Source organism: Eptatretus burgeri, chromosome 11 (assembly GCF_056783735.1).
Source record: "Eptatretus burgeri isolate ZD-2024b chromosome 11, Ebu_testis_v1, whole genome shotgun sequence".
Taxonomy (NCBI): domain Eukaryota; kingdom Metazoa; phylum Chordata; class Myxini; order Myxiniformes; family Myxinidae; genus Eptatretus; species Eptatretus burgeri.
The window spans coordinates 67429973-67456979 of record NC_140971.1 but is presented as its reverse complement, the minus strand read 5'-3'; the positions used below and the strand labels follow the sequence as shown (position 1 = coordinate 67456979).

General features: G+C 45.9%; 1 protein-coding gene across 1 annotated transcript in view; it reads right to left on the bottom strand.

Annotated features, from left to right (window-relative positions):
- Nucleotides 1-21201, bottom strand: part of LOC147017282 (uncharacterized) — a 350244-nt gene extending 329043 nt beyond the window's left edge. Inside the window, exons 1-3 of the mRNA XM_085847971.1 lie at nucleotides 20909-21201; nucleotides 17390-17433; nucleotides 8728-8910 (exon numbers count right to left, since the gene is read on the bottom strand). Of these exons, the coding sequence (XP_085704097.1) occupies nucleotides 8728-8910; nucleotides 17390-17433; nucleotides 20909-21092 (411 nt within the window). The 5' untranslated portion in view covers nucleotides 21093-21201. The remainder of the gene's footprint in view (nucleotides 1-8727; nucleotides 8911-17389; nucleotides 17434-20908) is intronic.
- Nucleotides 21202-27007: the final 5806 nt, after the last annotated feature.

Here is a 27007-nt window from a genome sequence, read left to right as displayed (position 1 = left end):
ATGGATGGTGAGGAATAGAGTCATTGATGAAGAGAGCAACTCCTCCTTAACAACGGAAACTTAACTTTGAGATCGTCAGCAGGGAGCCCCAAGGATTCCTGCCAATGCTCCAAACCCAGAACCAGAAGCCAAGCTTTTTGGTCTTGATGCAGTTTGGTTTTTTTCGTTTTTTTGTCAGCTTTTGGGTCTAGATGCAGAGGAAGTGATAATGTTTGATGAGGAACTTCCCAAACTCTGGGAGACAAGTTGGAGCTGCACAAAGCAATCTGCAATGGAGGAAGGGGTGAGTGGGAGAGGTAGAAGGTTAAGGATACACTTGAACAGCTACCACTACGCTTTGGAGGATGGTGAGAGATTTGAGAGGTTTAACTAACCACAAGTGAGCTTGATGTTGGACACTGGCTCATCAAAGTACCGATACACATTGATTGCAGTCCATGTGGAAGGACTTTGATTACCATCAATTTGGTTCACCTTGCAGGTGAAGAACACAAGCTACTTTTTCATTATTGCCTCCTCGCACCATGCCTCAGTGTTCCAGGGTCATAATCATTGTCGGTGTGAAGGGATGAATTGATAAAGGAGAGAAAACAGTCTGTTGATGAAGGAATTCCAGAAACTTTTGATGTCAGGAGTCAATGAGATAATGGAAAAGTCTTAGGGAGATAGCTGATCGCAGAACAGACCAATCAGCCTTGCCAAACTGTCATACACACCTTGGCAAGCTCTCTTAAGACTGCAGACAGTCTTATCAGGGCAGTTATTTCACAAAAGGCCTTTTCTGGAACACCATGGAATGTATTTTGAGGACCAACTTCCAGCCAACAGGCATGACTGCAATTGAAGTCTCCACAGATTAGAAAGAGAGAAGTGGGTGGGAGGACAGCAGTGAATCCATGTCTGGAGAAAGAGCCTCATAGATCGAGTCATCAAAGTTGAGCGTATCATAGAGTACACACAGAAATGAGGTTGTTACAAAGGGAGACACTCAACCAGAAACACTCCCAGGGGTCAGGGAGGCAATAGCAGACACAGCCATGGTTGTTGGGAATGGAGTTAGGAACCTATAAAGCAACACCACCACCATGGCGAAGGCTGGGTCTGTTAAAATACAGGACAAAGTAGCCGGGGTAGGGGGGCAGGAGGGAGGACGGGAAGACAGTCAGGAATATCCTGTGTGTGAAAAGTTCCTGTCAGAAAGATAATGTTAGGAGAAGCAGAAACAACCTGGATATAATTCTTAGAAGTAATTGTTTGAACCACTCTGACATCAGAGACCCACATAGTCAGGGAGAGAGGAGGAATAGAGACTGCAAGCATTAGTGCCTTAGAGAGTCAGGATAATGAGTGGGAGGTAGACCGTAGGTAGTGTCGACAGGGTATGGAAGAAAGAGGAAGAAACGAGGGAAAACAGAGGGGGCCGATAAGCTCAGGGGAGATGTAACATAGAGGGCAGAAGGGGGTATGAAAGGGCAGAAGTGGGTATGAAAGGGCAGAAGTGGGTATGGGTATGAAATTGACTTCCGGTTCTGGGTTTGGCGCATTGGCAGGTCTCCTTCAGGGCTCTCTGCTGACGATCTCAAAGTTAAGTTTCCGGTCATTATCTGTCCCATTTTAACTGTTTATTTTATCACCTACATGTTACTGTGTGTCCCTAGTTCGGTTTTGTTTCAAAAATCATGCTATTTTGTGAGTTTTTGTCGACCTTGTCTTACCGGGTGCTTGAGGCCTACCCATCCTTCCCCTCGATGTACGATCGTGTATATTTGTATTTTCTCCCCATTACCTTCAATTTCTATCTTCACCACTTTCCCAACGTCCCCCATCCCTCCAAACTAAACACTATTTCTTGTCTTAAATCAAAATAAATAAATAAACTACCTTTCTCCTTGCACACTCACAAGTCTCAATTCTTCTTCTTCTTCATCCTCCTCCGACCGGCACACCATCTTCATTCTAATGAGCTGACCCTCTCTCGCTGTTACCTTCACGATTTCTTCCGATCTACAACCTTCCATTCCCGAATCTTTCCTGTTCTTCAAAAATACATCAAAAAATAATAATCTTCCTTGTATCCTTTCGATCTCTACACCTCCTTGTAACCACGTGTCTCCACCTCCTCTCTTTACTCTTCCTGGTACTTTTTATCGACCCAGCAGCTTCACACTGCGTTTACCGTCCGAATTCACCACACACTTCCACGATTTTACTTCAACCTTCCCTTTTCAAAATGTTATGCAATCCTTATTTAAAATAAATAATTTCACTTTTGACTATACACCTCCCAGAGCCAAATGTTTCTCCCATAACCACGTGATCTGTTTAGACCCCCTGCGTTTATCGATCCAAATTCACCATTCCCCTCACAATTTTTTTCTACAACACTTCCATGACCGAATCTGATGAAAACTCTGTCAAACAAAAATAATAATAATAAAAACGATCTTATAATGCTTCATGTTCCTCTTTCACACATGTGGTACTCTTCACTGTATCATAATGCACGACTCTTTAACAATTTAAGCAGACTACTCCCTAAATTCAACCTCTCCTTCATACCTTGCCTAAAAAAATCCAACTGTTACAGCGTTTCTTCTCTCCATTCTCTGAATTCTCCTTTATTGCATCCCTCAAGAAACGTGTTTAATCGCATCTCTGACCTAAAACTGAAAAAAAACCCCAGTTTGCTATTAATGTTCGCTTTCCATCATCGATTCTTTTTTTCCAATTTCAGTACCAACTCACCCCTCTCACCCCTCCCTCTCAAAGCAACCATCGCACTCTTCTCCCTCCAAACCTCTCTCTCACCTCTCTCAAAAACTCCCCCCTCACCTTTCTCCCACCATTCACCCCTCTCACTCATCCTTCTCAAAGTTTCCCCCACCCCCTCTCTCATCCACAAAGCTGCCTCCTCCCACTGCCCTCTCACCTCAATCTCTTCTCTCCACCTCCTCAAGTCCTCAAATGTCTTCTTCCCCCTCTCTTGTCCACACTCTCCCCCAGCACCACAGAGCCTTTTCTCCTCCTCATCCGGCCCCTCCACTCGCTATTCTCCACTCCCCCACACTCTTTCAACAATCCTCCTTACCTCGCCCGCCCCCTCGTCCCTTGTCCTACCCCCCCTCCCACCCCCTGCACTGAAAGCCTCCTCCCGTCCCTCTTCACTAACAATGTGGACCTCAAATATCCAGGGCCTTCGCTCAAACCTTTCAGATCTTTCCATACAGGTTGCCACTGACAAACCAGACATAATCTACCGCACAGAATCTTTCCTCCCCCAAGACGTGTCTGACGCCCAAGTATCTCTCCCTGGTGGTCGTATGGCAGCTTCGCTGCCGGGGTAGCGATCATTTCTTGAAGCCCTGTGTCGCTGATGCAGTGCCCCTCTAACAGCACACACACTGGAACTGGTATTCATTTCGCCGACCTCGGAAGGATGACAGGCTGAGTCAACCCCCTGGTGTATTAAATCAGCAGCCGACGGGGATTGAACTCAGGACCCGAGGTTCCCAAGCCACCAACCTAACCACTTAGCCAACACCAGGCTCATCTCTCCCTGGCTACTCCCCCCTCCAGTATGACAGACCTAAGCCTCGTCCTGGTGGAGGAGTTGCTCTCTTCATCAATGACTCTATTCCTCACTCTCCATGCACTGCCCTCACTCTACACACACTGGAACTGGTACTCATTTTGCCCACCTCGGAAGGATGACAGGCTGAGTCAACCCCTTGATTTATTAATTCAGCGGCGGACGGGGATTGAACTCACGACCCTAGGATCTCAAGCCGCCACCCTAATCACTGAGCCAACACCAGGCTCATCTCTGCCTGGTTACTCCCTCCTCCAGTATGACAGACCTGAGCCTTGTCCTGGGGGAGGAGTTGCTCTCTTCATCAAAGACTCTATTCCTCACTCTCCATGCACTGCCCTCACTCCCCCACACCCCCAGGAATACCTCTGGCTATGGCTTCCCTTCCACTCCCACCTCATGTTCATATATGTACTGTACCGTCCACCAAACAGTGATGACTCCATCTACACCTCACTATCCGAAAACATGGACCAACTTCTATCTTCTCATCCAAACTCTCTCTTTCTCATATGTGGCGACTTCAATTGTCATGCCAGTTGGCTAGGTGTGGGTACCTCCCTCACCTGTCATGGCACTTCAGCAAAAGCTTTCCACGACTCATTGGGACTGACTCAATCGGTCAACTTCCTGACCCGGATCTCAACCAATGGTACTCCATCTCTTCTGGATCTGATTTTGACAAATTTCCCTGACAATGTCTGCTGCTCTTCCTCTGCTCCAATCGGTTCTTCTGACCACGTCCTTGTCAAAGTGGACATCTCTCTGGCTATTATCAGAGAACCACCTCACCGCCGTCGAGTCTGGCATTTCACTCAAGCCAACTGGCAGGGACTCCAATCAGCCATAAAACTTGTAGACTGGTCTCCGATCGCTATTTTCTCCAACATCAACTCATCCTGGGAATTCTTTCAAAGAAACTTGCTCTCCTTAATGCACAGATTTATCTCCTCTCGTCTTTAGTTGTCCTACCCTTCCTCCTGCCCTTGGTTCAATGAAGCTTGTGGTGAGGCAGTTGTCCTGAAACAACTTGCCTTTGCTTCATGGAAAGCAAACCCAACTGAGGGTAATCTCAGTTCGTTCCATAAAGCTCAGAACAAGTGTGTATCTACCCTTAGAAGAGCCAGAAAACAACATCTTTCTCATCTCAAGTCTGAACTTTCAAACCTCTCTCCCTCCTCAAAATCCTGGTGGCATCTAATCAAATCTGTTTCTGGTGTATGTTCCCCCTCCATCCCCTCCCTTACCTCAATTGGCCACACTGCTGACACTGAACGTTGAAAGGCTGAATGCCTAAACTCGGTGTTTGCAGCTAAATATTGTGTCCAAAACCCATCGCTTTCTCTACCCACCTTACCCAGTAGCACCCAACTGCCCCTGGAGTCTGTGTCCTTTTCTCCTGACAAGGTTGAGAGCTTGCTGTCAAACCTCGACTCAGATTCTGCAACCGGTCCAGACGGCATCAGCCCACGTGTACTAAAAACCTGCTCTTCTGTTCTTGCTCACCCTCTCTCTGTTCTATTCACCCTCTCATTTGCTCAAGGTTATCTGCCATCTCCTTGGAAATCAGCAAACATTACTGCCCTGCATAAAAAAGGTGCAAAAACAGGTCCCTGCAACAACAGACCAATCAACCCCTTCCCTCGGCTCACCTGAGCTCCTGACCACTTACAAATCTTTCTTCCGCAGCCTGATGGAGTACTGCTCTCCCATCTGGGCTGGTGCTCCTTCCTCCCACCTTTCTCGGTTTCACACTGTGGAAACCAAGGCATTTCGGATCAGTGGCATCTCCCGCAATGAGGCCGAGTCTTTGGGCCTCTCACCGCAGGCTGATCGGTGGTCTTTCTGTCTTCTACCGTCTCCTCTCCAGCCTCGCCCCCCCGCCTCCGCTCTCTCTGCGATTTGTCCCCACCACATTTTCACAGAGTGCTCAAGGTCCACCAACAAACCCATTCTGTGAAAACTACCAAAATCACGAATCACTGCTCACCTTCACTCTTTTATTCCTCTTTTTTCCTGCCTTTGGAATAAACTCCCTCACTCTATTCAATCCCATTCTTATCATACCCCATCCAAATCCTCGATCTTTTCTACCCCCGATAATCCACCCAAACCCACCTCCTTCAAATTCCCTGCTTCCCTTCCTGAACGTCCCTGTAATGTCCATCTTGTATTCCCCATGTTCCCTGCCCCATCCCTCTCCTTTCCACAGATCTCCTAATGTCTCTGTTCCCCACTGTTTTGTCCTTCCCACTCTCACCCCTCTTGTCTCATTCCCCCCTTGCTGTGCGTTGTGTGTTAGCTCTCACACGAGCCTCGACAAGGTATTTGTGCAGGCCGGCGGGGTCGGGTGAGAAAACCACTCGGTGGGGGAAGCTACATCAATTCCCACCAGACTCCCCGGAATAGTAGGCCGTTGCTCACGGATAATTCCGTGACGCGGCAGGTCGCTTAACCGACCGTGGACGCCAATAACTCAACCGCGTGACCTAGGGTCCTCCCGTCTATGGAATCGGGTTACCTAATTAACCACACCGTTTAACCACCGGGGAACCACGCCCTCGGTATGCCTTGTCTGAACCAGATCACTCTACCGGATCGGATGCAGCCGAGCGGCACTGCTAAGGACGGACCGGCTAAAGTAGGAACGGATCGTTGTGAATAAAGACCAGGCTAAACTTAGATCCGAACCATGCTGGACCAATGAGAGAAAAGACAAAGGCGAGCTGGGAACATTTCTAATGATGATTATTTATTTACAGCAAGCGAGGAAAAGCATGTGGCACAACAAAGGTTTATTGGGTATGTTATGCAGGGAAAGAGGAGAGGGGTGTGGGGGGGGTGTGCTAATGATACAAGCAACTTACTTAAGCAGACACAGTGCAGACTTGACGTGAGATTATTTACAGTAACAACAATAAAAGATCTTCTGCAGGCTTACTTAACAGACAGGCGCCAGCACACTCAGATACACACACAGAAAAAGAAACCCCAATGAAAAGGGACTTTTGCAGCCAGGTAGGGAGGTGGTTGAGGTTATAGCTTTCGGTTCCTGGGCGTTTCGGGGTGGGGGGGATGCTCTGTGGTGGGGTACCCGACAATTGTTGCGTTGTCTCTGGCCCCAGCCGCACATCTGGAGATCGTGTTCCGAAGGAGGAGCTTGAGTGGAGAAGGGCGGAGTCCAGAGGGCGAGGGTGGAGCAGTAGGCGGGACCAGGCAGGAGGCTGTTCGTCGTGGCGAGACATGGGCGGAGTCAAGAAGCAGGAACACTCCGCGTGAAGAACACCCACATCGAACACAACACACTTCTCAATTCTCCTCCTACACGGAGGTTTTCTCCGTGTTTTATAGAGCCCGGAACTCGGGGGAGGGGCCATGCCGAATCCAACGTCATCGCCAGAGTCGGGCGTTCCGCCTGGCTCCGACCCCCCACATGGCCCGCCAGCCTGGGCCAGGCTACGGGTAGACGCTGGTGCAGCCCACCCACCTTACTGCGTGACTCACTGCACATGTCTGGTTTCGGGTAAACGCTGGTGCAGCCCTCCCACCTTACTGTGCGACTCGCTGCACATGTCTGATTTTGGGGAGACATTGGTGCACGGTTATGGTAGACGAGACGAGACGAGACGAGACGAGGGGGCAAGCGAGGCAGAAGGCACCGTGGATCGTCACACTGTGGTAAACGAGACGAGGGGGAAAGCAAGGCAGAAGGCACCGTGGATTGTCGCGCTGTGGTAAACGAGATGAGGGGGAAAGCGAGACAGAAGGCACCGTGGATTGTCGCGCTGTGGTAAATGAAACGAGGGGCAAGCGAGGCAAATTTACTTCAGAAAAGAAAAGGTGGGAATGAAATAAGAAGGGAAAAATTATTTGATAACCTAACTATTATCCCATCGCAACGCACTCCCTTGTCTTCCCACTAAACAAAATGAAGGGGTCTATATACACGTATATTAATGGCATAACTGTCTCGGGACACCTATCTGTTGTATGCATACGGTTCTGAGAACCACAACAGTATACAAAAAAAAAAAAAGAGGTTTCGGCTGAATGTAAACACTTATAACAACCTGGTCCACACTTTTGCAGGTAAAGTTACAACACCTAATCACAAACATTGTGGTGAGGATAGAAAAGCATGCTGTTAAATACCCTTCAATAAAACCAGGACTGCTTTTCTCATGATGTACAAGATTCAGGTTTTGGTGTTGGCAAGGTGGGGCAGAAGGAAAAATGGAAAGGAACACAAAAACAGCTGGAATCGGAGAGTGGTATAGATGGAAGGGATCACGATGAAAGATGGGAATGGGAAAAGCAGACGTAGAGAAGGACAGACAATTCCTACAAACAACTACTATTTCAAGCCTTGGTTACCAGGTAAAATCTGGACAGATGCAACTCTCCTCTTGATCCTCTTCTTTGGAGAAATAGTTGTACCACTGCATCTGTTACACTCTGAGATATATTTAAGTGCTGCACTCCCCATATCTTTGTTGATGATACATTCCAGAAATGGTCTCTTCCAATGTTCAATTACCACCCCTTTTGCATCAGCTTAACAATTAGATGGCCAGTTCAAGTAACAGCCAGTTCGACCCAGCCATAGGAAGTGGATATGCAAATTAATGTTCAAATGTTCAGCTTGCCTTGGGTTGGCAGTTAGTGCAGGTTGAGGAGAAAAGTCACAAATTAAATAACAGAAAAACAAAATGACACCTGCTGGCCATCTAACACTTCCTGAATGCACCAATAATGTAATAATTACATAGTTATTGGAATAACAAAAAATTCACATTAAACTAAATCTATGCAGGAAAATTATCATTTCCATTTAACAATATTAGATATTGATTGACTAATTACACATACAAGCTTGAACAATATTGTATTTAACCACCCTTTTAACCAAAAAAAAATTAAAAAAGTTACTGGAGATGACTAGATCTACAAAAGTCATTACTCCATATTGTGTTCCCATTACCCCTGGACAAAACATATTGTAGTAATATTTATACTAGTCACCCAGGATGTCTTCCTCTTCCTACTTGGCCATTAACCTGCAGTTGGTTGGTGAAGATGTACCCAAAATGATAATCTTACAGAGTTTGGCAGCTATATCCCCCATTATGGTCTCTTACCTTGCCCTCCAGGCCTGTGGTGTGGAAAGCCGTATAATAGTCCGCACGGTTGTGCATGCGGCGCCTGCGTGCTCGTAGTGGGCGCGGCAGATCCAAAGAGCCCGCCGGTTGTTGTGTCGTTGATTGGTGCTCTGGTGCATCACATGAGGAGCGTGACACTTGAGACAGTCGCTGAGGCCCCACCTACCAATTAATCAGCATACTTTTAAGCCATTTGATTATGATAGATTATACTTTCAGCTTTTGATATGAAGTATGAGGCAAAGCTGGTTAAGATAAACAAATAAGCAATTTCTTTCATCACATCGTAATTGCATGTCAATTGTGTGAGTCGATAAGAGATTCAAATCAAATACTGGAAATCGATGTTTGCTTGGAATACGACGTTTCACCGTTCACCACATCAACTTCAGATAGCAAAGGCCTGATTTAAAATGGCCATTCTTTGTATGTGCTATGTAAGAATCATGTGAAGATCGTTGGTGAATCACGAGTCACGAATGAGGTTGAGAGTCACGTGACCATTGCTGCTCAAGTGACAGATGACAAGGAAATTCCTTCCCCAAGCACCCGGTCCCATGCACACGTAAAAATTGAAGCGGAGCCCTCCCTTCTTGTCGTCGGTGCCTTGACTCTTTCCCAAATGGATAACTCCGCTCCACACTCGAATAACTTCTTTTCCCTGTCCAATATCTCCACACCTTTGGTGGTAAAGGTATGACGAGTTGACTGTAGATGACAACACACCGCAGAGTCTGGAATACTTTCTGTAAGGCTTGGATTACCATGTTGACCCATCTGGGTTTTCATGGACTGTTGTGCCTCCCCAATGTAATAATCCTTGCAATCCATGTCGAGGCACCTACGTTTAAGAAGGGAGGGCTCCGCTTCAATTTTTCCATGTGCGTGGGACCACGTGCTTGGGGAATTTCCTTGTCATCTGTCACTTGAGCAGCAATGGTCACGTGACTCTCAACGTCATTCGTGACTGGTGATTCGCCAACGATCTTCACATGACTCCTTATATAGCACATACAAAGAACGGCCATTTTAAACCAGGCCTTTGCCATCTGTGCAACGTCGCATTCCAAGCAAACATTGATTTCCAGTGTTTGATTTGAATCTCTTGTCATTATATCAAACAAGATGAATAATAATTTTCAACAATCATAATTGCATTGAAATGGAATTTTTCTTCATCGAAGGAAGTCGTACGATCTGTAGCCGTTTATTGACTGCTCTCACTCCTACACCACTATGTATGTTTGCACAGTCATTTAATAAGTATCAGTAATGCAATTAATATATAATTATAAGTAATCTCTGTGGATTCTTGTAATTAAACTATGGAATAACTTACATAATTTACTGTCTGGAATAAGCTCACCTTGATATAGACCAAATCGCACAGGTAAAATTAGGCACCTCTCCCACGCAGTACTTCGATTAGCTCATATCCCGAGACGTCACGATTGATATATGTATATATACAGAGTGGCCTGAAAGTCACTTTACCCCTCCCCAGTGAAGCATTGTTCTTGAACTCTTTTAATATACAGGTTTTATTGTACAGTACTTACAATAATCAATTTGTCATTGTATCTGTATGTGCTCCATTATTCTTCTGAGTTCGTGTTTCTGTATACCATGGCGGGCGAGGGGGCGAGGGCAGAGCGGAAGAGACGGAGGGAAGTGCGAGAAATTTATCAGGGGTAAAGTAACTTTCAGGCTACCCTGTGTGTGTGTGTGTATGTATATATATATATATATATATATATATATATATATATATATATACATACAGTATATCTATATCAGAGCCAGCACCGTCATATCGGTGCACACCTTGGCACGGTGGTCAAGTGTGACCACACCCTCTCCAAACTGTTATTATTTAAAATAACAATAATAATAATCATTGTTTAGTATTAGTGAGAATTGTGGTGTTGCCAGAAGCAGATAATGTCGTGATGCATAAAATCTGGTTGCTCCATGTGCTATACAAATGTAATGAAGGAATAAAATAGATTTAAAAAATCTCATTTGTTGTTATTGTTGTTACATATTATTTTTTGTGATGAGAGAAATGAGTGGAAGGAAGGAAAAGGTGTCAAAAACACGGGATTGAAAGCTACACAAACAGTCGCTCGATATTTAAAGTAAACATAGGACCTCCTGTCCCTGATGTTCACCTAGATCAGGAGCAAGTCACTCAAACCCCCCACAGACCTCCTTAGACCTTTAATTTTTTTTGATTCCGTGAACAAACTTAGGTACATCACGGGTGATGAAGGTTGTGGTCAAGTTTCATCGAAATTGCGTATAGCTTCGAAGAAGAGAGCAAATACCTATTTTGTGGAGTCAACCCCACGCCCCCCCCTTCCCCTTTAGACCCCCTTGGTGAGCGCAGATTTTTATACAGATGATAAACTTTGCTACATCAGAGGTGATGAAGGTTGTGGTCAAGTTTCATCGAAGTCGTGTGCGCAATTTCAGAGAAGAGAGCAAATACTTATTTTGGGGGGTCAAAACCCTCCAGTAAGCCCCTTTAATTAGCGCAGATTTCGAAGCGGTCGATAAGCTTTGGTACACCCCTGGGTGCTCACCTGGTAGAATAATGATCCTGCAGAGGAAGTCAATGTGGGACGGAATCAGCAAAATGTACCAATGAACCACAATGTATGGGCTCGAGTTTTTTTTTTAATGTCGTGAACAAATTTTGTTACATCACTGGTAATGAAGGTGGTGGTCAAGTTTCATTGGAATTGTGTGTGTAGTTTCTGAGAAGAAAGCAAATGCATATTTTGGGGGCAACCATGCTCCCCTCTCCCCACAGACACCCCCCCACCCCCGAGACCCCGATTTTTTTTTCATGGCATGAACAATCTTTGGCACATTACTGGTGATGAAGGTTGTGGTCAAGTTTCATCAAAATCGTGTGTGCAGTTTTGGAGAAGAGAGCAAATTCCTATTTTGGGGGTCAAAATCCCCCAGTAGACCCCCATAATGAGCACAGATTTTGTTGCGGTCGATATACTTTGGTACAACATGCGTGATGAAGGTTGTGGTAAGTTTCATCAAAATCATGTGTGTAGTTTCAGAGAAGAGAGTAAATAACTATTTTGGGGGGTTCAATCACCTCCTCCCCCCGACCCCCTCAATGAGCGCAGATTTTTGATGCGGTCAATAAACCTTCGTTCCGGATCAGATATGAAGCTTGTGGCCAAGTTTGATCAAAATTGTGTGTTTGGTTCAAGCGATAATGACTGAAGTGTTTATGAACTGACACTGACTGACGACTCATTTACAGACACTGCTCATTCTCATTAGGTCTCTGGAATTACGTTCCATGTGAGCTAATAATTCGAATTACCGTACACAGTCTGCTACTTTATTTATTACCTCCGACACCAAAGGGCAAGGAGGTTAAGTTTTCACCTCTTTCTGTCTGTTTGTTTGTGTACAGGATATCTCAAAAAGTTGCAGACGGATTCGGATGAAATTTTGTGGACAGGTTGGGTGTGTGACAAGGACGAATTAATTCGATTTTGGTGAAGATCCGGATCCTGATCCACCGACTAGATTTTTAAAAGTGATTGTTCACCATTGAAAGATTTGGCCAAAAACGATATATAGCACGATATCTCAAAAACGTATTGGGTCAGATATGTTCTCGTGGATCAGACATTACAGGGCAGAGGTATGCGCTCTACGGAGTGCCCTTCTAGTTTATTTGCTGTCGTACTTGGGTCCATTTATTTATTACATATGTAGGGGGAGAATACATTAGATAAACTAGAAGGGCACTCGGTAGAGTGCATACCTCTGCCCTGTAATACCTGATCCATGAGAACATATTGGGTCCAATACATTTTCGAGATATCGTGATATATATATATATATATATATATATATATATATATATATATATATATATATATATATATATATATATATATATATATATATATATATATATATATATATATATATATACATATACATACAGTGGGGAGAACAAGTATTTGATACACTGCCGATTTTGCAGGTTTTCCCACTTACAAAGCACGTAGAGGTCTGTAATTTTTATCATAGGTACAATTCAACTGTGAAAGACGGAATCTAAAAGAAAAATCCTGAAAATCACATTGTATGATTTTTAAATAATTAATTTGCATTTTATTGCATGAAATAAGTATTTGATCACCGACCAACCAGGAAGAATTCCGGCTCTCACAGATTTGTCAGTTTTGTTTTTAAGAAGCCCTCCCATTCTCCACTCATTACCTGTATTAACTGCACCTGTTTGAACTCTTTATCTGCATAAAAGACAGCTGTCCACACTCAATCAATCAGACTCCAACCTCTCCACAATGGGCAAGACCAGAGAGTTGTCTAAGGACATCAGGGACGAAATTGTAGACTTGCACAAGGCTGGGATGGGCGACAGGACAATGGGCAAGCAGCTTGGTGAGAATGCAACAACTGTTGGCGCAATTATTAGAAAATGGAAGAAGTTCAAGATATCAGTCAATCTCCCTCGGTCTGGTGCTCCATGCAAGATTTCACCTCGTGCAGCCTCAATGATCATGAGAAAGGTGAGGGATCAGCCCAGAACTACATAGCAGGACCTGGTCAATGACCTGAAGAGAGCTGGGACCACAGTATCAAAGAAAACCAAAAGTAACACACTACGCCGTCATGGATTAAAATCCTGCAGCGCACACAAGGTCCCTCTGCTCAAGCCAGCGCATGTCCAGGCCCGTCTGAAGTTTGCCAATGACCATCTGGATGATCCAGAGGAGGAATGACAGAAGGTCATGTGGTCTGATGAGACCAAAATAGAGCTTTTTGGTTCAAACTCCACTCGCCGTGTTTGGAGGAAGAAGAAGGATGAGTACAACCCCAAGAACACCATCCCAACCGTGAAGCATGGAGGAGGAAACATCATTCTTTGGGGATGCTTTTCTGCAAAGGGGACAGGACAACTGCACCGTATTGAGGGGAGGATGGATGGGGCCATGTATCGTGAGATCTTAGCCAACAACCTCCTTCCCTCAACAAGAGCATTGAAGATGGGGCGTGGCTGGGTCTTCCAGCATGACAACGACCCGAAACACACAGCCAGGGCAACTAAGGAGTGGCTCCGTAAGAAGCATCTCAAGGTCCTGGAGTGACCTAGCCGGTCTCCAGACCTGAACCCAATAGAAAATCTTTGGAGGGAGCTGAAAGTCTGTGTTGCCCAGCGACAGCCCCGAAACCTGAAGGATCTGGAGAAGATCTGTATGGAGGAGTGGGCCAAAATCCCTGCTGCAGTCTGTGCAAACCTGGTTAAGAACTACAGGAAACGTCTGATCTCTGTAATTGCAAACAAAGGTTTCTGCACCAAATATTAAGTTCTGTTTTTCTGATGTATCAAATACTTATTTCATGCAATAAAATGCAAATTAAATATTTTAAAATCATACAATGTGATTTTCAGGATTTTTGTTTCAGATTCCGTCTTTCACAGTTGAAGTGTACCTATGATAAAAAAATTACAGACCTCTATGTGCTTTGTAAGTGGGAAAACCTGCAAAATCGGCAGTGTATCAAATACTAGTTCTCCCCACTGTATATATATATATATATATATATATATATATATATATATATATATATATATATATATATATATATATATATATATATATATATATATATATATATATATATACATATATATATATATATTTATTCGTTTAGCCCGATCTCTCAATGGTGAAGAATCACTTAAAAAATTTTTCTAGTAGTCGTATCCGGATTCAGATAGTCAACAAAATCGAATTGGTTCGTCCTTGTCACACACCCAACCTATCCACAAAATTTCATCCACATACGTCCACAACTTTTTTTAGATATCCTGCACCCAAACAAACAGACATAAAGGGGTGAAAACTTAACCTCCTTCATCTTCGGTGGTGGAGGTATGTAGAATGCCACTAGATAGAGTGCATACCTCCGCCAGGCTGATTAGTTTACGTTTTGTATCCCACCGATAGGCCGGATCTGGATTCAGACCTGAACCCAAATCTAATCGGCTTGTTCTTGTCACCGTACCAACTCAACATCTCATCCATCAAATTTTGGCCGAATCCATCCATCACTTTTTGAAATATCATGCAATATGTCGTTTTCGCCCGATCTCTCAATGGTGACGAATCACTTAAAAATTCTCAGATCCGGATCCAGATTCGGATCGTCACCAAAATCGAATAATTTCGTCGGTGTCACATGCCCAAGCTCTCCACCAAATTTCGTCTGAATCCGTCCTCAACTTTTTGAGATATCTTGTTTAAAAACAAACAAACAAACAAACAAACAGACAGACAGACAGACATGAAAACATTACCTCCATCCACCTTAGGTGGTGGAGGTAATTAATATTTAGAAGAGAAAGGTAAGAGGATGATGGGAGAGCAAAAGGAAGAAAGGTCGGGAAGATACATTTGTGGAGCATACGGGAGCGGAGCGGGGTTGTGGAGGGGGATGAGGAGGTTATAATTCCGTCATATGCGAGTTCTGAAAAAGTAGATGGTAGCTTTGCATCTGCAAACCGAGCAGGTGTGAAACTAGCGATTGTTCTGTCAATAAGGTCTCCTTGAAATGCGATGAAGCTCCAAGTGACGAAGGGAAAACGTCACTGCAGGGATAGGCCCTGGAAATAGGCAGCAGTATACCACACCTGCAGCCACCACAATGCTAGGTGGTGGTGGTCGTATGGCAGCTTAGCTGCCGGGGTAGCTATCATTTCTTGAAGCGCGACTGTGTCGCTGATGCAGTGTCCCTCTACCAGTACACACACTGGAACTGGTACTCATTTCGCCAACCTCGGAAGGATGGCAGGCTGAGTCAACCCCCTGGTGTATTAGTTCAGCGTCCGACGAGGCTTGAACTCAGGACCCAAGGATCCCAAGCCACCACCCTAACCACTGAGGCAACACCAGGCTACTATGCTCGGTCCTAACCACGGGACACACACTATATCCACCTGCAGCCACCACGACGCGAGGTCGTAAATACAGAGCATCGTCCGTGGTGACCAACCCAACGGGGTGCCTTTGCTCACGTTGGCTCAAAGCAAGACGCCGATGAGCCCTCCAGTAGCTTGGTGTTTGCTCAGTGGTTAGGGTGGTGGCTTGGGATCCTAGGGTCCTGAGTTCAAGCCCCATCGGTTGGCTCAGTGGTTAGGGTGGCGGCTTGGGATCCTCGGGTCCTGAGTTCAAGCCCCGTCGGTTGGCTCAGTGGTTAGGGTGGAGGCTTGGGATCCTAGGGTCCTGAGTTCAAGCCCCATCGGTTGGCTCAGTGGTTAGGGTGGCGGCTTGGGATCCTTGGGTCCTGAGTTCAATCCCCGTCGGTTGGGTCAGTGGTTAGAATGGCGGCTTGGGATCCTTGGGTCCTGAGTTCAAGCCCCGTCGGTTGGTTCAGTGGTTCGGGTGGCGGCTTGGGATCCTCGGGTCCTGAGTTCAAGCCCCGTCGGTTGGCTCAGTGGTTAGAATGGCGGCTTGGGATCCTAGAGTCCTGAGTTCAAGCCCCGTCGGTTGGTTCAGTGGTTAGAATGGCAGCTTGGGATCTTCGGGTCCTGAGTTCAATCCCCGTCGGTTGGTTCAGTGGTTAGGGTGGCGGCTTGGGATCCTCGGGTCCTGAGTTCAAGCCTCGTTGGTTGGTTCAGTGGTTAGGGTGGCGGCTTGGGATCCTCGGGTCCTGAGTTCAAGCCTCGTTGGTTGGTTCAGTGGTTAGGGTGGCGGCTTGGGATCCTTGGGTCGAGTTCAAGCTCCGTCGGCCGTTTAATTAATACACCAGGGGGTTGACTCAGCCTGTCATCCTTCCGAGGTCGGCGAAATGAGTATCAGTTCCAGTGTGTGTGTGTGTGTGTGTGTGTGTGTGTGTGTGTGTGTGTGTGTGTGTGTGTGTGTGTGTGTGTGTGTGTGTGTGTGTACCGATAGAGGGACACTGCATCGGCGACACAGTCGCGCATCAAGAAATGATAGCTACCCCGTGCAGCTTCGCTGCTATACGATCACCACAGCCCCCTCTGAGCGAAACACCAAATACATAGTTATTGTGTGCATGGTAATAAATCATTACTAGGTTCGTTATCTTTCACGAAACACGTTTAATGGAGTTTCAGATGGTTATTACAGATCCCATCGGATTTACGTGCACGACACGACATGAATACACATCACGTCTTTCGGTTGATGCAGTTAATGAAAAAAAAAAAAATCCCACAGGCTCGCCATTAAATCAAACAAACAGTCGATATCAATAATATCAATAATATCAATAATATATATTAACATCACCGTGGATTTGTAATTTTGTATGAAATTTCACATTTTCATATTCTGAACCGTTATCAGCACCTGGCGCACTCAGTGCCAAATTACACACCACACGTACACACGTCGGTCGATGCAAATTCACATGCAAAACGGGCCGAGCATTTATTTCCCGGCCATTTTTTTTTTGTCCCCCAAAATTGCGGACGGAATTGTTGTGATCGTCTGAATCGCAGGCACGACCGCTGCAGACCGGACTGTGCGCTTTTGTTTAAAATGGCAGCGGGACGTGGGTGAGCCGTCGGTGCGGACGCGACGGGAAAGGGAGAAGGACTACCCACCTCGAGTTCGGTCTCCTGAGACGTCATGGTCTCTCCGACTGGGTCTGCAACACACAGGCTTTCTGAGAAGGGGAAGGGACAATAACGGACCGACATCGCCGTGAGTCCGTCGCCGAACGGGCCAGCCTTGAAGCCGCCGCCGCTCGGACCGCGACCCCTGTCGGTGAAATGCGCGCCACACCTGCCACCCCCGCCCCAACTGCCCCCCCCCCTCACAATGTCTTCATGAAAGGATTTTTAACTCGAAAAACTCCGACATGACCATCGAAACCACGTTGACCGGGTATATTGTGGTCATATCATCGCAGCGATCGTGAATGACGATCGGCGCGATTTGAGTGGCCGCGGTGTTTTTCACCAGAAGACATTTTAAGGATGAAAAATGAAATCTCCAAGTGATGTTCCGCGCCCGACGAATCCAGCGCGAGATCATCGCGCGCAACGCGGCGTCACAACTGCAATCGCACGTGCTCACGTGACCTCAGCATGATGATGATGATGATGATGATGACGCAGCGTCTTTTCGGGAAACGGTGCGATGGATGAAACTGATGATGCAGCAAATAAAAGGCTCGACAAGCGCTGCGTTGATTTAAACATTATGAAGTGAACGATCGGCACTTGGATCGTAAATTACACAATACGAGCGAAGGACAACAGGGAAATAAAACCACGAAGTGTTTTCGTGAGAAAATAGAATTACGTCATGGTGGGCTGACGAAAAGCAACGGAAGGTCAAAAGATTCGGTCAGGAGACAAGGCTCGTGTCTCGTGACAGTAGGTGTGTCTCATGAGGTGAGATGTGTCCTATCTCATGGAACGAGGTGTGAAGAGAGAAGAGAGGATGTGTGTGTGTGTGTGTGTGTGTGTGTGTGTGTGTGTGCGTGTACGTGTGCGTGTGCGTGTGCGTGTGCGTGTGCGTGTGTGTGTGTGTGTGTGTGTGTGCGTGTGTGTGCGTGTGTGTGTTGACGATGGTGATGATGATGATAGGTGTTTCCTAATATCACGATGCAAGGTATTTGCGTGTGTACTTATCTCATGGGGAGCCAGTGTATTCCAATAACGAGGAAAGGGTGTATCCTGATAATGAGGAGAGAGAGTGTCCCGATAACAAGGAGAGGGTGTATCCTGATAATGAGGAGAGGGAGTGTTCTGATAACGAGGAGAGGGTGTGTCCCGATAACAAGGAGAGGGTGTATCCTGATAATGAGGAGAGAGAGTGTCCCGATAACGAGGAGAGGGTGTATCCTGATGATGAGGAGAGGGAGTGTTCTGATAACGAGGAGAGGGTGCATATCGATAATGAGGAGAGGGTGTCCCGATAATGAGGAGACGGTGTGTCCCGATAACAAGGAGAGGGTGAGTCCCGAAAACGATGAGAGGGTGTGTCCCGATAACGAGGAGAGGGTGTGTCCCGATAACGAGGAGAGGGTGTATCCTGATAATGAGGAGAGGGAGTGTCCCGATAACGAGGAGACGGTGTGTCCCGATAACAAGGAGAGGGTGTATCCTGATAATGAGGAGAGGGAGTGTTCTGATAACGAGGAGAGGGTGTGTCCCGATAACAAGGAGAGGGTGTATCCTGATAATGAGGAGAGAGAGTGTCCCGATAACGAGGAGAGGGTGTATCCTGATGACGAGGAGAGGGAGTGTTCCAATGATGAGAGGAAGTGCTCCGATAAGGAAAGGGAGTGTTTCAATAACGAGGAGAGGGCGTGTCCTGATAATGAGGAGAGGGTGTGTCCCGATAATGAGGAGATGGAGAGGAAGGGTGTGAGGAGAGGGTGTGTCCCGATAACAAGGAGAGGATGTGTCCTGATAATGAGGAGATGGAGAGTCCCGATAACGAGGAGAGGGTGTGTCCCGATAACGAGGAGAGGGTATATCTCGATAATGAGGAGAGGGTGTGTCCCGATAATGAGGAGAGGGTGTGTCCTGATAACGAGGAGAGGTTGTGTCTCGATAACGAGGAGAGGGTGTATGCTGATAACGAGGAGACGGTGTATGCTGATAACGAGGAGACGGTGTGTCCTGATAACGAGGAGAGGGTGTATCTCGATAACGAGGAGAGGGTGTATCCTGATGATGAGGAGAGGGTGTATCTCAATGAGGAGAGGGTGTATCCTGATGACGAGGAGAGGGAGTGTTCCAATGATGAGAGGGAGTGCTCCGATAAGGAAAGGGAGTGTTTCAATAACGAGGAGAGGGCGTGTCCTGATAATGAGGAGAGGGTGTGTCCCGATAACAAGGAGAGGGTGTGTCCTGATAATGAAGAGATGGAGAGGAAGGGTGTGAGGAGAGGGTGTGTCCCGATAACAAGGAGAGGATGTGTCCCGATAACGAGGTGATGGAGAGTCCCGATAACGAGGAGAGGGTGTGTCCCGATAACGAGGAGAGGGAGTGTTCTGACAATGAGGAGATGGAGAGTCCCGATAACGTGGAGAGGGTGTGTCCCTATAACGAGGAGAGGGTGTATCCTGATGACGAGGAGAGGGAGTGTTCCAATGATGAGAGGGAGTGCTCCGATAAGGAAAGGGAGTGTTTCAATAACGAGGAGAGGGCGTGTCCTGATAATGAGGAGAGGGTGTGTCCCGATAACAAGGAGAGGGTGTGTCCTGATAATGAGGAGATGGAGAGGAAGGGTGTGAGGAGAGGGTGTGTCCCGATAACAAGGAGAGGATGTGTCCTGATAATGAGGAGATGGAGAGTCCCGATAACGAGGAGAGGGTGTGTCCCGATAACGAGGAGAGGGTGTGTCCCGATAATGAGGAGAGGGTGTGTCCTGATAACAAGGAGAGGATGTGTCCTGATAATGAGGAGATGGAGAGTCCCGATAACGAGGAGAGGGTGTGTCCCGATAACGAGGAGAGGGTGTGTCCCGATAACGAGGAGAGGGAGTGTTCTGACAATGAGGAGATGGAGAGTCCCGATAACGTGGAGAGGGTGTGTCCCTATAACGAGGAGAGGGTGTATCCTGATGACGAGGAGAGGGAGTGTCCCGATAATGAGCAGAGGCTGTGCCATGATAATGAGGAGAGGGAGTGTCCCAATAACGAGAAGAGGGTGTATCCTGATAAGGAGGAAAGGAAGAGTGTATCCTCAGGAGGGAGTGTGCCAATAACGAAGAGAAGGTGTGTCCCGATAACGAGAAGAGGGTGTGTCCCGATAAGTAGGAGAGGGTGTATCCTGATAAGGAGGGATGTGTCTTTAGAACGAGGAGAGGGTGTGTTCTGATCAATGCACGATGAGGAGTGTCCTAGCTACCTGTGTCCTGAATTCATAATGCGAGGTGTTTGCATGTGTCCTCATCTAACGAGGACCGGGTGTGTTCTGATCTCACAATGCTAGGTGTGTCCTGATGTCATGATGAGAGGTGCATCCTTTCATGGTAAACGTGTGTGTTGGACGTGAGCAAATGGAGAGAGTTCCATGACAAAAGTGCGCCAGAGGTACAATGTGCCGGGACACACAAAAACAGCACAGAGCCCGAAATCGCGTCTGCATGCAGGTAATCCAGACCTTCAGACAAGTTGTGGATGAAAATATCTCTTCTGAGAGGTGACCGTCTGTACGAAGTGGATCTGGGCGCAGTGAGTCGTTGTTGGAGCCAACAGAGAACGAGTAAAGGGAGGATCGCAAGCAGAAGCACCGTCAGACAAAAGCACATGAAGGGCACACTTGCTGAGTCGCTGGGCAGCACCATGCCGCAGCACGAAGCCCTCGCTGAACCGCAGTCTGCCAACCAGCATCCGACATGTTTATCCGACACGTTACAGTGTCGCGTCTCTGCCTCACCCTTCCCTTCTGCCGCAGTCTGTTGTCGCTGCTGCTGTTGCTCCACTCCCTTATTACCCTGGCAGGACATGGACCAAGACCTTGTGAGAGGGGCTTGAACGGGTGCAGAAGGGTTAAATATTTGTAGCTAAGCTCCTCCTTAATGCCTCCTTTTTTTTCTCCTTCCACATTGGCTTTTGCTTCCCTTTCTGAAGCCCTCCCATAATATGCCGAGCCACCCCTTGCTTGCGAAGCGGAACGTCACGACAGAGATCACATGCTGCGTTACTACATGGTCCACTCTTGTGCTGTCTGCAAAGGGTCCAGGCTTTCCTCACAAGCAGGAGCCATCAAACGTGAAACCATTTATTTCATTTCTAATTCACAACGGTGATATGCTGGGAAGATGATGGAGGCCACTTCGGATGAAGTCCAACTTGAAATATAATTATTTCAGATACTTTACCTCCAAGCAAGCTGAAATTATTCCGTCACACTGACATTAGTTTTGTAGAAGTGTAAAAGCATTTAAATAGTCAATGCAGAAACAATATTGTCATGCACTGCAGGGTGGCAGTTTTTTTTCGGACACAATGTCGAGGCTCATGGAGGAGCGAGAACATAGAACAGATCAGGACGTAATAGAACAAAAGGAACAGTAGAAATGGAAATGGTAACACACCAACAGCAGGGTTGAGGGACAAAATAGAGGGAGACTTGTAGAAATAAGAGATGTGGGGAAGAATGGGGGCATGGGACAAACACAGGGGGTGAAGAAGATAGATACGGCTGCACAAATGCCAGGAAGTTTAAAAACCAAAAATATTTGGAAGGAGATGGGCTTGGGGAGGGTTAACAGATGAAGAAAAGATCATGGTTTTGGATGGTGGATAATCTGAGATAGTGGTGAACAGCAGCTGTTTTGAAGTCCGAGAGGGGAGAATGAGATTGAAGAGAACACAGAGGTTGGCTCCACAGGTGGGGGGAAAAGAAAGAGGAACGGAAGAGTGGAAGTAAGCAATGATTCTGGATTTTGGGTGTTTCCCCAGAAGAGGGTTTCTGCAGACATTATCAGCCTTGCAGAAACATTAGGGAGACGGGAGAGGGCAGAGACAGACCAGAAAGGGGGTGGTAGAAGACAGAGAGACCACCAACCTGTCTGTGATGGGAAAGCTATAGGCCCAGAGACTCAGCTTCATCACAGGAGATTGCATTGATATTGAAGGCCTTGGTTGTGACAGCATCAATCTGAGCAAGATGTGAGGCAGGGGCACCAGCCTCGAGTGGAGAGCAGCACTTCGTAAAGCTGCAGATGAAGGCCTTGTAGATAAGAGTTCAGGTGTGCCAAGGAAGGACTTTGCATGATGGAAGATGCCCAGTCAATGACTGCCTTTGTCGGCCAAGTTAGAGATTGACACACACACACACACACACACACACACACACACACACACACACACACACACACACACACACACACACACACACACACACACACACACACACACACACACACACACACACACACACACACACACACCATGTGTGTGCTGTGTCAATCTCTAAGTATTCTAACTCATGAGCAGAAAAAAAAAAACTGAGAGTGTGGTTTGCCCAAGAAGGATCATAGCTGATAGTGAGGATCAAAAGTTTGAGTGACTGAACTTTTCAAGAGGATTGTTTAAAAAAAGTATATGGGAGAGTTTGTTAAGGAAGTAGATTGGAGAGATGGAGTGAGAGCGTGAGATTTGTTTTGTATTTTTTTTGTATACTTAGTCGAGGCTCAGGGAAGAGCTAGTACAGGTACAATGAATGGATCATGATGTAACAGAACAATTGAAAAACATACTGTTCAGATTGAAAGACATATTCTAAGTGTTTGACCAGTTTCCCAAGATCGTGATTCTGTCAAGTCTACAGAGAGAGAGAGAGAAGAGGCTGCTCCCTGCCTACCTGAAGAATGAGGGATGTCATGGCAAAGGGTCGAGTTGTCAGAAAAGAGATAAAGAGGGGTTTACAGAGAGTCAGAGAGATCGTTAATGAAGACTAGGAATATTACTGGGCACTTCAGTGTTGAGAGGGAAAGGCGATGATAAGATCCAGTTGAGAGTCACAAGTCGGCCATGAGAGTGGAGGAGGTCAGTCAGCTAGGTGCGGAGGTGGTCTTGGATGCCATAGGCAGAGACTTAGGAGAGCAATGCGGGATGCCAGACTGTATCGAATGCTCAATATATATCTTGAGATATGTCTCTGATCTCATTTATGATATTGAGGGCCTCCATCCATTGTTAGGAGAGCAGATGCAGCATGTCCATGCTACAGTGTAGATGTCCATTCACTTTTGGAGATCAATCTAATCGACCTGGTGTAAATGTGAATTGAGTTCAGGCTATTGCAGAAAAGAAAGGACACTTCCAATGGCTGAGTTCTTTTCGACATGATCTCAGACAGTTGTTCAGGTCGAGTTGTCGGAGAAGAAAGATCCCAAAAGCCTGCTAGTTTTTGAGTTAGCTCCACATCAGAGTACACCAATTTTCAAACATGTCAAAATGAAGCTGAGGCCATGGCATTTCCGAATCTGCAAGAAACCTTTTGATCGGAGTTGGCATTCTCAAACTACATGGGCGGAGGCAGCAGGGCGTCAGGGTTTTCCCGGCTTTGCAAGCCCAACTTGAAAAGTGGATTATAAGGCAACGGATCATCCAAGTGAGTTGAAATTTTACAGCGTGTGTAAAACAACGTACTCTAACCGATGAGCAGAAAACATGTCATGCAATTCATACATGAGTCATTCACATTTCCCATAGTGCCAAGGTTTTGTAGTTATTCCTGCTCCCAGATATTTTCTTGAAGATTTTTATATGTCATGCACATCCTCTCCAAGCTTCATCAGAACAGGTTCAATTGTTCTTGAGTAATTTCAGTTCTACAAGAACCAAATGGTTTGACAGGACTCTGGAGTTGTCTCCCCACAGAGCAGCAACATAACGATGGCCCAATTTGAGAACAAGACAAGGTGAGATAATGAAGGCATGATATGATGACGTTATGTAATGACACAGAGTGATCATAATGATGTAAATATCTGGCCAGAATGTGAGTCAAAGAATAGCAGTAGCAGCTTTGCAAGCAGGTTGTTTGCCAACGTTGAGAGTAGTGCAAGCACACAGGATATGTGATACTGGTAGTGAGGAATCACAACTTTTGTAACAATGTTGATTGTGTGTTGGGAGATTGTATTTGCAACTTTCAGATGGAGCTTGCTCCACTGGAAGCTGTTGAATGACCGGTGAAGATGAGGATGTGTGTGCTGTGACAATCTCAAACATCAGGCCAAAAACTAATAACAGCAAGATCAATATCAGTTGTTGAGAAACACCTGTCTTAGCTGAGTACCTTTTGCTTCTGAAGCTGAGCACCTTTTGAAGTGGGTAAGTATATACTTTGAGCCATTTCAGTGTAGATGTGTATTTACCTTTGGAGATCAAGCGAAGCCATATACAGGAATGTGATCCCTCTCTTTATAAAGAGAGGGATCACATTCTTGATTTACTGAAACCAAAGTAATGTTTTTTTTTTTTACAGATTCAGGCAAACTGGGAAGTGAAACTGACAGATATTGTTGTGTTTTCTACCAGATTGTGAAATGGTCTAACAGGGGACAACTGATTTGGTTTGTCACAGAAAGGCAGCCTACGCTTGTCCAAAACGGGCAGATACGACACCCAAGTCAAATTATGCGTAGTCGGCTTCAGGATGTGGATGTTATTGTCGCTGAGGTAAGATATCACAAATCATCCGACGCAAACTTCCTAAATGTGACCAAACCATTGAGCCAATGTACAGGTACTCCATATATTACACCGATGGAACATCTGTACAAGCATAATGAGCCAATGTTGTCAAAGGGCCGAGCTTACGACATGGATAAACTGGTCGACCCATTTCAATGATCTGAACAGTGAAGGTCATGATCCTCGGTAAAGAGACAGTCTCAAGACTCAAGAGACCTTTGATGTTGCAATATTCACAGAAGCTAGTTTGTTATGCCACAGGTTCAGCATCACAAGACATTGTATGCAGTCACAAGACCTCGTTAAATTATTTGATCAACACAGCATTCCATCACTCGAAGCTGACACATACCCGTTCCACAAATACACTGATTACCCCGGTGAATTTTTTTTTTACCCCACGGTTCTTTATCCCTCAGTCCCTTTCACACCGGTATCGCTAACCCTGTGGTTTCCTTAAAATGGGACAAGCTTCCCCCAGGATATTTCAGTGTCTTTTCAGACTATGCGTTTATGATTACTGTCCCATGAATCGAGTTTTGTAACAACAACACAATGCTATCCTTTACAGTGGCTGCATGGGCAGGACTGTCACAGCTTACAAAATGGCGACTGTACCCAAAGCTACGTTTGCCGTTGTTCTCTTTATTTTTTTTTAAAATTTTGCAACGAAGGAGTCCGGCTAGAGTGGGCGACGCTGGTGACAACTTTGAAGATAAAAAGATTCAGAGTGCTGTTTGAGGCTTGTCAAGAAATTAAACTGACATCACGAATCCTCTTGCTCTGTAGAATGGAAGAATACTCACGTGATACACACATACAAAACAATGACAGGGAAAAAGATGCACCAGAAAACAATACTTTTGATTTTGACCACACACTATAACATAAACCTTAACAAGGATGTTTACACCTCACAATTAAATAAACCCCGTCCATTTCTTACTCATCTTATAGCCTGGGATACAGAGTTACCTCCGAGATAACCCTGGTCTTGAGCAGGTTTAAAATGCCCTGGGGTATTGGCCCTAAAAATTTCTTCCCCCACCCCCGGGGAAGAAAAGTAAGCTCCTGTAAAAGCTCTGAACCTCTCACCAATGATGACATCCAAACAGAAAACAGCTCTCATTCTCCTGCAAGACATCTCAATGAGATGCAACCAGTTCAAACCTATTGCACGTCTAAATTATGTGTCAACAGAGGCCACAGAATCGGTAATTACATTGTCACTTCATCTTCTTCCTCAATCGGTAGAACTATTCCTCAGCTCCACTCAGACATGCTGTCTGATGCTTACATCCATCAACAACATAGAAGAACTTCATTTCGATCACGATGAGGCAGACACCCAGTCTCGATGCTCGCCATCGGTTCACAGAGAACAAGAAAACTCATAATCATCAGATCCATTGACATATATGTAATGGTGATTGCTGGTTTCCATGTGAGGGACATCATGGATTTAGATAAAGTTCTTTTGAAGTTGTTGGGCAAAAGAAAGTCCAAAAGATATTTAAATGTGAATGCAATCTGGGATAATATACCTCTGCCACTATGGAAAAAATATCCTGGCAATGCAAGCACTGACGCATGACACTGAGCAGCCTGGCTAGGATTACAAAAGAGAAAGCTGTTGTTGCATCCGCTGATGCAGACTGTCTGAGCCAGACACCCAAAGACCTCTGTGAACACTGAAACGATGTTTAAAGTTACTGCGTTCTTTTTACCAAGTTTACATTCCCCCAAGGATCATTCCAATCGACGTTGAAACTGGTGGTTGTTCATGCCCACTAGGGCAAAAGATGTTTCCTATCAAATTAAATGTTTATGTGCCATGATAATGGGGAAAGGGATAGACAGGATGATGAATAAATACGGAACAGATTGGGTGTTCCAAAGACATAAGAAGAGGAGAAGAAGGTACATGCAACCTTATGTACATTGTAAGAAACTATTACCCTCTATTGGCACCAACAATACCAGATCCACACAGACAATGGGAATATCAGGTGAGGACTTCAGGCAGGCATGAGCTGATGTTGCTGTGTGT